We start from the raw sequence: 14,083 nt of genomic DNA, 5'->3' as shown, positions 1-14,083 counted from the left end.
GGCCCACTTTATTGCATCTATACCCTCTCTGTGTTTTATACTAGTGTATAAGGAATTAACATCTATGGTCATCAGATACATTTCTTGTGTAATCTCCATACCTTCCAATAAATTAATAACATCTTGGCCATCTTTAAGATACGAAGGCGCTTTTTTAACCACTGGCTGTAAGTAAAAATCTATATATTGTCCCACCCTTGAATGAATTGATCCTATTCCATTAATAATAGGCCTACCTGGTGGGTTAGTCAAACTCTTATGGATCTTAGGTAGGATATATATATATGGAACCTTGCAATGCAATGGGACAAGATATAATGCTTCTTTTTCATGGATAATTTTATCATCTTCCGCTTTTTTTACCAATTTCACAAGCTGTTTTCTATATAAAACTGTGGGGTTTTTTGAAATTTTTTCATATGTACTCCTATCTCCTAAAATTAAATTCATTTCCTCTTCATATTTTAATCTGTCCATTACGACCACCCCTCCCCCCTTATCTGCTGGTCGAATCACAACATTATTTTTCTTTTTCAATGTAAGCAAACCTTTATATATGGATTCTTCTTCCTTAAATTTCCGTGCCTCTAATTCATATAAATCATCAATTGTCATCTGTTTGAACACCTCCACATTCATATTTCTAGAATTTGAGGGATTAAATGTAGATTTATTTTTTAATTCACTATGAACATATTTCGATCTTGATTCTAAATTTGCCATCGATGTTGGTCCTGGTAGAGAAGCAAAGTATTTTTTGATATTAATTTTTCTAATGTATTTATTAATGGCAATATATGTATCGAATTTATTTAAATTCGATTTAGGAGCAAACTTAAGACCTTTATCTAATACTGAAATTTCCTCATCTGTTAACGGAACTGAACTCAAATTATAAATACCTTCCCCTAAACTTCTTTTCGCTTCCTTTTGTTCTCGTTTCCCCCTTCCACTGGTCGCTCCTCTACTTGATGATACCTTCCGGTTTCTTCTCTCGGGGCATATCCTCCCTCCCCTTCTACTGGTTGGTAATATTGGGGATTTCTCTGTCCTCCTCTTCCCCATTGGGGTTGAAAATAAGGTCTCATATAAGGTGGACCTGGTGGCCGACCTCTGAAGTCCCTCTGAAAAAAATTTCCCCTTCCTCTATTTCGACCTGGGCTATAATATACGTTCCTTGGATTATATTGATTATATTGGTTATTCCAACCTTCCAATGGTTGGAATCTATTGTAAACTGGAACGTTATATTCTTGGTTTTCAAATTTGTTTTATTATCACTAGGTTTAGATCTCTCCCCCCTCCCTCCATTCAATATAACTCCCATCGACTTATTTTCTTCCTGGGATATATTTTTCTTATCTCCCAGGTTTCCATCAATAGATTTTGCTGGAGATGATTCTGTAGACTGACAATTTTTTAAAATTACTTCCTGCCATTTATACACTTTATTGGCCTGGTAATCGCCTATGTCTCTAACAAATTTCTTATGTTTCTTTTTCTTAATTTCCCCATCCTTCTTATTGAGTTGTTCTTGTAATTTCTGAAATAATCCATTCAAATCCCTCGTCTTTTAATTCCTCTACTTTCTTTTTCATCTCATCTATTTTAGCCTCCACTGTCCTTAATTTCCGTTTTTTTCCTTTCTACCAACATTTTTAGCAATGAACTCTCACATGTATGGAAAAAATTTCTCCATTCACTCAGAGAATCCTCATCATGTAATCCATCATTTGGAATAAGATCCCATCTCAATCTCCGAGGTATAATACCTTCTGATATATATTTCTCAAAGGATACAATATCCCACCATAATTGTAATTTCTTCTCCATAGCATAACCTACTTTCTTCACCATTACCTCTACATTGATATCCAAAGTGGACTCAGTAGTGGAAAACACCTCATCTAAATTGATTTTTCTATTATCAATAAAATTAAACACATCCATATTAAGTGAAATTTCCCAGTACCGTCCGTATAAAATTAACCAAATAATTAAAAGATTATAAATCAAGGTTTATTGCTAAGGGATATGATCCAGTAAGATTGGAAAAAATTAGATTTAAGATTAGTCAGAATTATTTAGGAGGAAGAAAAATTAAGCAAAAACCAAAGATTAAAGAAAAGAGGAATGAAATTGAATATGCGTTTATTTCTGATTTTAATTGTCAGTATAGAGAAATTGAAAATATATTTATGAGACATTGGCCAATTCTTAAAAAAGATAATGTTTTAAGTTCGGAGCTACCAGTAAAACCTTCCTTTATTTATAGAAAAGCAAATAATTTGAGGAGTATTTTAGTTAAAGGCGTGATTTCCCCACCAAAAGAGAAAGTTTTTGAGATGTTTAATTTTAAAGGTTTTTATCCATGCAAAAAATGTAGAATATGTAGAACCACTGGGATAAAGGATAGGGTGATTTCATCCTTTAAATCCCATTCTACCGGAGAGGAATTTCCCATAAAGCAGTTTATCACATGTAACACACGTTATGTAACATACTTATTGGAATGTCCTTGCCATTTTCAATATATTGGTAGGACAAAAAGGAATTTATCTGTCAGATTGGAAGAGCATGTAAGAAATATTATTAAGGGCAAGAAAGACCATAATGTATCGAGACATTTTAAAGAATTTCATAACTCAGATCCAGGACTTTTAAAATTTTGTGGCATTGATACTGTTAAAGGACATTGGAGGGGTGGGAATAGAGTCCAAAAGTTGTCGCAAAATGAAACTTTTTGGATATTTAGGATGAATACATTAAAACCTAGGGGTCTTAATATAGAACTTGACTTAAATTGTTTTATTTCTGATTTTTAGATTCTTTGGGCTTACCAATTGAGAGCTGTGATATAGTTTTGTGTGATATTGTAGAATTTAAGGGTTTTTGGTTTTTAATAAGGGATGTCCCAATTATAGGTGCACATATAATATAATTTAATGAGGAAAAAAAATATAAAAGAGGATATCCAGAATTTGTAACAAACTATTGTCTTATGATCCTAGTATAGTTTTAATAGTAAGAAATATATAGGTGGGGCTTTGAGATATATAAAAAGTTTTTCCTGAATCAAAAAATTAAGAGATCATATCTATTAAATAAGAAAAGAAATATATATTTATCTATGAACCTGTTCATGAGAATGACCACTGGAGGGAGTAAAGTATTTAGATTGAAAAATAAGATTAATTAAGTATAATGGTAATTAGTTCATGTGTTTGACCACTGGAGGGAGCAAAAGGTTTAAAAATCACTAAGTGATATATATATATATATATATATATATATATGTCTGATGGGCTATATTTTTATTATATTGGAAATTGATAGTATTTATTTAAATGTTTCTAAATGGGGTTGAATATAGGGAATATGTATTTATAATTAGTTTTTTAGTATATGATGTAATTTTATTTTATTTTATTTTTCGGTTGATAATCGGATAAGAAAGTATAAAGGTATATTTGTATACTGTATTTTATTATATGAAATATGAATCTGTAGTCCTCTGTTACCCTTTGTGTATTAGTATTTGCTTAGTCCGATTTTTGGCTAAGGATACCCATTAGAGTGATAGAGGAATTGCGATGGCCTGGTTTCCCTTTTGTAAAATGGCGGCGGTGGCTTCGCATCATTAAGAGACATTAACATATAAGGAGAGCGATGTGGGACGTCCGTATCCCTTCAGACGAAGTCCGGAAGTGACGAAACGCGTTAAGGGTGTGACGTCGTGACGCACGCACGCAGACCGGAAGTGTCGCCGCGGCCATTTTGTGGGTTGTCAACACATGGCATTTGCATTTGTTTGATAGAGCTCACACAAAAACCATGTTGGAAGCTGGATTAATGAAGTTTTAATGTAAGTGGCTATTAAAGATTTCTTAATTATACCCTGAATATGAGCCTTGAGACCCTTCTTGTCTTTTGAGGACCTTGGAATAATTTCTTGGGAGCAAATTAGAAGATCTCATTGGATGCTGGTATATGGATACAGAGGATTATTTAAATTTGTTTTTTTGAGGTACCACGGGACGAAATGGAATTTCTTCCTATTGGATGATAAAGTTTGAACATTGGGACATTTTGGACACTATTTTTGTTTGGATTGGGACATTTTTTATTGGGACACTTTGTATTGGACTTTTTTTGACTTTTTGAGTTTTTATTATTATTATATTCATTTATTTGAATATGAGTATGTTTATGTAATTTCAAAAAGGTGATAATATTGTGTTACTTTCTGGGGAGAAAGTGTGACTTTTTGAGGAGTTTCGGGGGGAGGTGATTATACACATTCTTAAAAGTGACTGTATATTATCACTGTATAAGTGTCAATGGTGAGGTCAGTGGTAGTTGGTGTCAGATTGCATACAATTCTTGTATACATACCTTAGTTTTTTTTTTTGTTTTTTTTTAGACACAATACAGAATACATTTTCGCCAAAAATTATAAAGAAACTGCAATTTTTAGAATTTTTTTTTTATTATTGGATTTGTCATATCTGAAAATAATTTTTTTTTTTTTTCCAAGCAATTTGTCTTTTTTCACTGGGGGGGAACTAACTTGGTGTCACGGACATCCCCAGTGACACCATTACAGTGATCAGTGCTACTAAAAAGCACTGACTGTACTAATGGTACTGGGCAGGAAGGTGTTAATGTGGGGCGATCAAAAGGTTACCTGTGCTGTTTTACTGTGTGTTTGTGTTTCACTGTAAGCATACTGCTTTCTGAGCCATACAAAGCAATGTGCAGGAGCTGATAGGGAAGAGATCTGTATTGTTTACATACAGGTCTCTCCCCTGTTGGTCATGCACGGCGATCGTCGGGTGTCAGCGGGGAATCGCCGGCCAGGACCCAGTGATCAACAGGTGAGGCCGCAAAATAAACCGTGTGTGTGTGTGTGTGTGTGTGTGTGTGTGTGTGTGTGTGTGTGTATATATATATATATATATATATACACACACGTGATTTTGCGCACCCCTGCCACCCTGTAGAAGTATTTCTACTATAGGGTGGTGGGAAAGCGGTTAAAATGTGTAGAGCAGGGATAGAGAATTCAAATTCATGAATGTCCGGTTAATAAAAATGTTTATCCAGTAGAGGTCAGAGTCTCATGTTTGTGCTATGACTTGGTTTCTTCATACCACAGCCTCTCCCTCTGACATTAGTTTCCCCTTTTTTACATCAGTCCCCCCTTTATACCACAGCGCCCCTTTTTACATTGTAAAACCCTCTTTACAATACAGCCACTTAACATTACAGTGCCTGCTTTACTTAACATCCCCCTTTGCATCTAAGTCCCCCCCCATTTTACATCGGTGCCTCCTTTCTTAAAGTTCCATGTTCCCTGTTCATATCACAGCCCCCCCTTCTTACATCAGACCCCCACCTTTTTACTTCAGTGTCCTCAGCCCCCACCCCTTCACATCACAGCTCCCCAGTTCCCTATACAGCCCCCTTAATCACTTGCCGACCGCAGATACCCGAATGACGTCTTCACTGAGGCTGGCCAGTTCTGGGAGGGTGTCCTTTTATGTCCTCCCAGAACGCGCCCTCCCCGGGGGAGCGCAGCCGGTGATCTCCGTGATCGCTGTGTCCTACGGACACAACTGATCACGTGAGGTAGTAAAAGGCCAATCACAGTGGCCTTTTACCACGTGATCAGCCGTGTCCAATGACACAGCAAATTACCGGTAAATGCAGTTACCGGTTATCGGCTGCACTTTCCTCACACTGTCACAAGCAATTGTCAGAGGAGGGATCGCCACTGATCATCAGGGCACTGATGATCGGTGTCGCCCATCAGTGCCCACCATTGTTGCATATTAGTGCCGCCTATCGGAGCCCATCAGTGCAGCCTCATCAACGCACATCAGTGAAGGAAAAAAATTACCCGTTTGCAAAATTTTATAATAGAAACAAAGAGAATTTTTTTTTTTTTTTTTTTAATAGCGCAAAAAATTAAAACACCCAGCGGCGAGTACATACCACCAAAAGAAAGCTCTATTTGTGTGAAAAAAATGCGAAAAATTTCATATGGGTGCAGTGTTGCATGACTGCGCAATTGTCACTCAAATTGCGACAGCACTGAAAGTTGAAAATTGGCCTGGGCAGGAAGGGGGTATAAGTGCCTGGTAGGCAAGTTAAATGTCAGTCCCCTTCACAGCCCTACTTCCTTGCAGCCCAGTCCACTTTTTATATGAAATGATTACCCCCTGCCAATCACAACCCTCCTCTAACCTTTGATCCTACCTTACACAGCAGGTAGAAGGAATGGCATATTATATAAATAAACAGCGCAACATAGACCTCAATCCAAACCCCAATAAATCACACAATATGAGTGTCCCTTATTAAATCTTGCGTGTATATATCAAAAAATCTTCAGAAAAAACAAAGTCCCTTGTGAAGATAGCTGAAGATTCCAAAAGATGTGTATAGCCTTCCACCTTTCACCCGTGTACACCAACATCAAATACACTCACCAGATTTTGGTGAGTGAGAAGCCTTTAAGAATTTTTAGGGAATCCTAAACCCCCTTTTCATCAGCTCACTGATAGCCTCCCCTCCAAGTTTAGATCTTCTTTCAGGTCCTCACCGTATCCTCCTAGTTGGCTCCACCATACCGCCAAAGAGAAAGCTTATATAGTGTAATATTGCCACAATATTATTATACCAAAAAAACAAATTCAGGCCACTCACATTTCAATAGCTTATAACAGGCACGTTTATTAAGCCCATGACAGCCTTAAGATGACCAGCCAGCATGATTCAGGATTCCCACACCAATGCAGCCAGAGCAGAATCCAGCCTAGATCCCAAAAAATGGCAGCTGGAACGCATCGCTCAGCGTGCGCTCCACTCACCGGAAGTGACGTCAGACGTATGGCAAAACGACCGGAATTACGTCAACGCGTTTCGCCCTCCCACCGGGCGTTCTCAAGAGTGGCCTGGATTTGTTTTTTTGGTACAATATTATTGTGGCAATATTACACTATATAAGCTTTCTCTTTGGCGGTATGGTGGAGCCAACTAGGAGGATACGGTGAGGACCTGAAAGAAGATCTAAACTTGGAGGGGAGGCTATCAGTGAGCTGATGAAAAGGGGGTTTAGGATTCCCTAAAAATTCTTAAAGGATTCTCACTCACCAAAATCTGGTGAGTGTATTTGATGTTGGTGTACACGGGTGAAAGGTGGAAGGCTATACACATCTTTTGGAATCTTCAGCTATCTTCACAAGGGACTTTGTTTTTTCTGAAGATTTTTTGATATATACACGCACGATTTAATAAGGGACACTCATATTGTGTGATTTATTGGGGTTTGGATTGAGGTCTATGTTGCGCCGTTTATTTATATAATTTACTGTTTGTGTTTTTACACATGTTTTGCACAGCAGCAATTTAGAAGGGTGATTTATTGTTTTTGATTGGCGCAGGAATATTTTTGTCTGGACAGAGGGTGGGGCATTCTTTTCATGATAGAAGGCAGAGGGGATTGGTTGCTAGGAATGTCTAGCAACCAGTCACCGAATTGTTAAGCTGGGTAGCATGATTAGCACAATACATAGTATGTTAATCCTTTTTAATAATGCATATAGTTTTCTCTGTTTGGGGGGGGAAACAGAAGCCGGTACCCGTCTTGAAATACTCTGACCATGTATATTTGGCATTGGATATTCCAGGCCTTTCCCTCCAATCCCCCCCCCCCCCCCCCCCCCCAAAATAAACCCTGCAGCTCTGAGGAAGAGAGAGAGCGTGCGCTGTACTTAAAATTTTTGAGTGACATTTCATTTGAATGTCTTCATGAATCAATATCCAATAACGTATAGTTGCTGTTTTTGTATGTTACAAATCTTTTACATGAAAATTACAAAAGCCAGACCCAGCCAGGCAACTACTATTTTCAGGTCAGCAATGCTAGGTTTTCTTTTAGGACCTACAGTCAGGTCCATAAATATTGGGACATCGACACAATTCTAACATTTTTGGCTCTATACACCACCACAATGGATTTGAAATGAAACAAACAAGATGTGCTTTAACTGCAGACTGTCATCTTTAATTTGAGGGTATTTGCATCCAAATCGGGTGAACGGTGTAGGAATTACAACAGTTTGCATATGTGTCTCCCACTTGTTAAGGGACCAAAAGTAATGGGACAGAATAATAATCATAAATCAAACCTTCACTTTTTAATACTTGGTTGCAAATCCTTTGCAGTCAATTACAGCCTGAAGTCTGCAACGCATAGCCATCACCAGACGCTGGGTTTCATCCCTGCTGATGCACTGCCAGGCCTCTACTGCAACTGTCTTCGGTTCCTGCTTGTTCTTGGGGCATTTTCCCTTCAGTTTTGTCTTCAACAAGTGAAATGTATGCTCAGTCTGATTCAGGTTAGGTGATTGACTTGGCCATTGCATAACATTCCACTTCTTTCCCTTAAACTCTTTGGTTGCTTTTGCAGTATGCTTTGAGTCATTGTCCATCTGCACTGTGAAGCGACGTCCAATGAGTTGTGAAGCATTTGGCTGAATATGAGCAGATATTGACCGAAACACTTCAGAATTCATCCTGCTGCTTTTGTCAGCAGTCACATCATCAATAAATACAAGAGAACCAGTTCCATTGACAGCCATACATGCCCACACCATGACACTACCACCACCATGCTTCACTGATGAGGTGGTATGCTTAGGATCATGAGCAGTTCCTTTCCTTCTCCATACTCTTCTCTTCCCATCACTCTGGTACAAGTTGATCTTGGTCTCATCTGTCCATAGGATGTTGTTCCAGTACGGTGAAGGCTTTTTTAGATGTCGTTTGGCAAGCTCTAATCTGGCCTTCCTGGTTTTGAGGCTCACTAATGGTTTACATCTTGTGGTGAACCCTCTGTATTCACTCTGGTGACGTTTTCTCTTGATTGTTGACTTTAACACACATACACCTACCTCCTGGAGAGTGTTCTTGATCTGGCCAACTGTTGTGAAGGGTGTTTTCTTCACCAGGGAAAGAATTCTTCGGTCATCCACCACAGTTGTTTTCTGTGGTCTTCCGGTTCTTTTGGTGTTGCTGAGCTCACCGGTGCGTTCCTTCTTTTTAAGAATGTTCCAAACAGTTGTTTTGGCCACGCCTAATGTTTTTGCTATCTCTCTGATGGGTTTGTTTTGTTTTTTCAGCCTAATGATGGCTTGCTTCACTGATAGTGACAGCTCTTTGGATCTCATCTTAAGAGTTGACAGCAACAGATTACAAATGCAAGTAGCACACTTGAAATGAACTCTGGACCTTTTATCTGCTCATTGTAATTGGGATAATGAGGGAATAACACACACCTGGCCATGGAACAGCTGAGAAGCCAATTGTCTCATTACTTTTGGTCCCTTAACAAGTGGGAGGCACGTATGCAAACTTGTCATTCCTACACCGTTCACCTGACTTGGATGTAAATACCCTCAAATTAAAGCTGACAGTCCGCAGTTAAAGCACATCTCGTTCGTTTCATTTCAAATCCATTGTGGTGGTATACAAAGCAAAAAATGTTAGAATTGTGTTGATGTCCCAATATTTATGGACCTGACTGTATGTGGTAATGCACGTATCAGTGTGTTGCTGTGGCATTTATTTGAATGCCACCCCAAAGCACCCTCAATGCAACACACAGCATGCAACATGTCAAAACAAGTGGCACATGTACATTTTTGCCTACATTGGCAGCCCTTCAAATTAATGGATTGCCTTTTAAAGTGTTACTAAACACACAACAGGAAAATCAGTCTGTATATGCAGTAGAGTGTGCTTGTTATACTCACTGTGGCCCCTAAGCAATTAATCCTGCACTTTGTGCAAGAAGGCTATTTAATCCTGTCTTCTCTGATCCTCCCATTCCTCTAGTGTCCTCAAACCATCTGCTGATAGTACTGAGCTCTAGCAGTACATACTAAACTGAGCATATGCAGAGGGTTTTTTTTTTCCCTTTTGGGAGTTTTCATGTGATCAGCACAAGGCCAGTAGGCATTGTCACGGGTCGTGATGCCTCATAGGGCAATCAGATCAGAATGAAAAACTACTATTACAAGCTTTAACCTGTGCTCAGCTGGACACCGATAGAAGTCTGCTCTAACTGCTGATGAGAAAAGGTATTTAGCAGTTTACTAATATAATTGCATTTCCTTGTACTGTGGAAAACTCGATATAGTGAATGCAGGTTCCTGGATTTAGTAACACAATGTTTGGCAACACAGTGCAAATTGGTCCGTCGGGATTTTATATTGTATTCCAGGATAAACTAATTCATTTTGATGTGCTGATTTCAGTTTTGTTTACAAACAGGTGATTGATGCGGCCCAGACTATGGAAGAAGTCCACAGTGCAATTCGACAACTGAGTGAAGACATAATACAGGAAGCCAAAGATCAGCCAATTGGGAAGCTCTGGCTGGAGTCTGATACATGTGTCTAGACTGACACATTTCCTGCTCCAGAATTAATTTTTATTTTTTTTTAATGGGAAATGTCATTTTAACCTTCCAGCACCATCCTTTCAAAAGCTTATGTTTTTAATGCATTTTTATTTAATATATATTTTTATCAGCAGCGGTTATTAACTTTTATCCACTTACCTTTTTGTTTTGTGTGAAGAATTGTGTCCAAGGATTCATGTATTTGGGTGTTACTCAAGTCAAACTGTGTACTTTTGTGTTGCTTTGACTTTGCTGACAGGCTTTGCTCTACACAATACATTTTATGGAGAAAAGCAGTTCAGATGTTCTAATATGCAAGTCTTATGTAAACCTCTATACACAAGCAATGCAGGTATTGTATAAACTTTCCAAGCTGTATATAAAATGTATCTTTTAGGCTGTCCATGGCTTGATGTAAAAACTGTAAATGTATCAGAACAGCATTTCCTAACGCATGTTACTTGCCAAGACTTAGTGTAACAAAACCCACAACAGTAAAATCAGCCTGTATAGGCAGTAAAGCATGCTTGTTATACTCACTGTGGAACCTAGGAGGTTAATCCTCTGCATTGTGTAAAAGGCCGTTTGATCCTCTCTTCTCTATTCCTCCCCTTTTTCAAGGGGATCATTTATCTCCTGATAAAACAGACTGAACTGTAGCCATTCTGCACATGCACAGTTTGGTGTGTAGTGCTAGGGAGGGGTTCCCCCCCCCGGCAGAGTGCATGTGACCAGCACTGGTCAGACAGAGATCAGGGGTTTTGCATCGTAGACTGGAAAGAAAATTCCTCCTACAAGCTTTAGCTAGTGCTGGGCTGGACACTGATAAAAGATACAAGACTGCTCTAACTTCTGATGAGAAAAAGTATTTTAGCAGTTTATATTTACTAAAATAATTGCAGTTCTATGTACTGTGGGAGACCAGATATTGTGAATGTTGGGCTCTGGGTTTAGTAACACTTTAGAACCAGTCACCAACTGCTATCACTTTACTGGATAAATCTTAAAGGAGCGTTTTAAACCAGATAACTGAATGTCTGTCTGCTCCTGTAGAGTGATGCTGTTGGGAGGAGAGCCCTGTACTAGCAGAGCGTTGGGGAGGAGAGCCCTGTACTAGCAGAGCGTTGGGGAGGAGAGCCCTGTACTAGCAGAGCGTTGGGGAGGAGAGCCCTGTACTAGCAGAGCGTTGGGGAGGAGAGCCCTGTACTAGCAGAGCGTTGGGGAGGAGAGCCCTGTACTAGCAGAGCTATAGTCAGCTATGATGTTAGTTGTTTTGCTTAAATCTATACCATCCAGGTACTTTTTAACATTGCGTTTTGTGTAAATTACATGTATAAGGATCAGTGGTAGTGATTGGAGCTAAAACAATACTGTAGCAGTGAAGATGGGTTCCTTTGGGTAGAACTCCAACAATTTTTTATTTTGGATAGTGGTATAGGAGATGGAACTGGTCTGCTTTTTATTGCTATGTCACTTATTGTGGAGGCATCCTCTCCCTTCCAGTCCCTGGTCTTGCATGTCATTGAGACAGTAAGTGAGGAAATCTTCCTGGGGCATGTCAAGCAAAAACAAAGTTTTATAGCTTACCCACAGTAAAAAAAAAAAAAACTGTTTTTTGCTTCCTATCAAGATGGCATCAAAGTAAAGGAAAGTCTTTCACTTGAGGACTCAGGCCAGCAAAAACATGACAGTATTTGGTTTTCCTCTAGTTTTGGATCGTGAAGGTTAGAATATCCACGTTATGAAAAACGGACCTAGAACTATCCAGTGCTGAATTGTAGTGTAGATTTATTATGGATGTTGACTGTATGTATTATATGTTCATATGTATAATTTTCCTGTGTAATACTTGCATGGGTAAGTGTCTATCCAAAGTGCAATCAAGTTTGTTGGCAACTCTTACTTCTGTGAATTTAAATCCAGACAACTTTTAAAATAAATATTACATTTAAACTATTGCTATCCTTCAGAACTGACATAGGTCTTGTTTACATTTTACCTGCTGAAGAGCAATCCAGAGTGGATTCTTTTTCAGAGGGTGTGATGTTTCCTCCTCGTTGGCTACTTTACTCTCAAAAGTTTCCACCACAACTGTATGCATTGCATACTGTTGCAGGAAAGTTGTGATGCTGGCTATATTAACTTGAATGGTAGTGTTTGACCCACTAACATTTAAAAATGGCCTCTCTATACCTGTGAGTTTAGGCGCTTAAAACTCAAAACGTCACAAAAGAAAATCCATGCAATAAAATGAGCACTCAGGTGCCTCTAGCTTAACTCCTGCTGTGCTATGAGCTATTGAGGCAGAATTGGGTGTTTTGGTCCCATAGACTTCAATAAGAATGCTTATATCCAGTGTCTTCAGCCTGTGAGAAGGAAGATGAGACAGGAAGGTGCGTCTAAGTGCAGTATATCCAGGTTCACTTTAATAAGAACAGGAGCAATCAGATTCCAAACTCTCCACCATGGCAAAGATGAAAGAGCTGTCCAAGGATGTCAGGGACAAGATTGTAGACCTACACAAGGCTGGACTGGGCTACAAAACTATTGCCAAGCAGCTTGGTGAGAAGGTGACAACAGTTGGTGCAATCATTTGCAAATGGAAGAAACCCAAAACAATTGTCAGTCTCCCTAGGTCTAGTGCACCATGCACGATCTCACTGTGTGGAGTGTCAATGATCATGAGAATAGTGAGGAATCATCCCAGAACTACATCTAAGGATCTGGTCAATGATCTCCAGGCAGCTGGGACCAAAGTCACCAAGATAACAATTGGTAACACACTACGCTGCCAAGGATTGAAATCCTGCAGTGCCTGCAAGGTCCCTCTGCTCAAGAAAGCACATGGCCAGGCCCAACTGAAGTTTGCCACTGACCATCTGAATGATGCAGAGGAGGACTGGTTGAAAGTGTTGTGGTCAGAAGAGACCAAAATTTAGCTTTTTGGCCTCAACTCGCTGTGTTTGGAGGAGAAATGCTGCCTATGACCCCAAGAACACCATCCCAACTGTCAAACATGATGGTAGAAACATTCTGCTTTGGGGAATTTTTTTTCTGCTAAGGGGACAGGACAACTGCACTGCATCAAAGGGATGATGGACGGGGCAATGTATCGTCAAATCTTGGGTGAGAACCTTCTTCCCTCAGCCAGAGCATTGAAAATGGGTTGTGGATGGGTGTTCCAGCATGACAATGACCCAAAACATACAGGCAAAGCAACAAAGGAGTGGCTCAAGAAGAAGTACATTAAGGTCCTGCAGTGTCCTAGCCAGTCTCCAGACCTTAATGCGATTGAAAATCTGTAGAGAGAGCTGAAAGTTCGAGTTGCCAAACGTCAGCCACCAAACATTAAAAACTTGATGAGGATCTGCCAACAGGAGTGGGCCAAAATTCCTCCTGAGATGCGTGCAAACCTGGTGGCCAACTACAGGAACCGTCTGACCTCTGTGATTGCCAACAAGGGATTTGCCACCAAGTACTAAGTCATGTTTTGTGAAGGGGATCAAATACTTATTTCCCTCATGAACATGCAAATCAGTGCGTCATTTGTTAGACATGCATTTCTTTTGAATTTTGTCTTGCTATTATGTCACTCGGTGTAAAAATACACCT

The 14,083-nt window shown here is 39.3% G+C and overlaps 1 protein-coding gene across 1 annotated transcript in view; it reads left to right on the top strand.

Annotated features, from left to right (window-relative positions):
- The window catches only part of DTYMK (deoxythymidylate kinase), a 29,465-nt gene extending 17,038 nt beyond the window's left edge, over positions 1 to 12,427 (top strand). The window contains exon 5 of the mRNA XM_089665714.1: positions 10,342 to 12,427. Coding sequence (XP_089521840.1) covers positions 10,342 to 10,470 — 129 coding nt within the window. The 3' untranslated portion in view covers positions 10,471 to 12,427. The remainder of the gene's footprint in view (positions 1 to 10,341) is intronic.
- The last annotated feature ends 1,656 nt before the right edge of the window (positions 12,428 to 14,083 follow it).

The sequence above is a fragment of the Staurois parvus genome, unplaced genomic scaffold (genome assembly GCF_062004578.1).
Source record: "Staurois parvus isolate SC_StPar_1 unplaced genomic scaffold, SC_StPar_1.0 ptg000049l, whole genome shotgun sequence".
NCBI lineage: Eukaryota > Metazoa > Chordata > Amphibia > Anura > Ranidae > Staurois > Staurois parvus.
The sequence above is the reverse complement of the archived record's forward strand: the minus strand, read 5'-3'. Positions and strand labels throughout refer to the sequence as shown.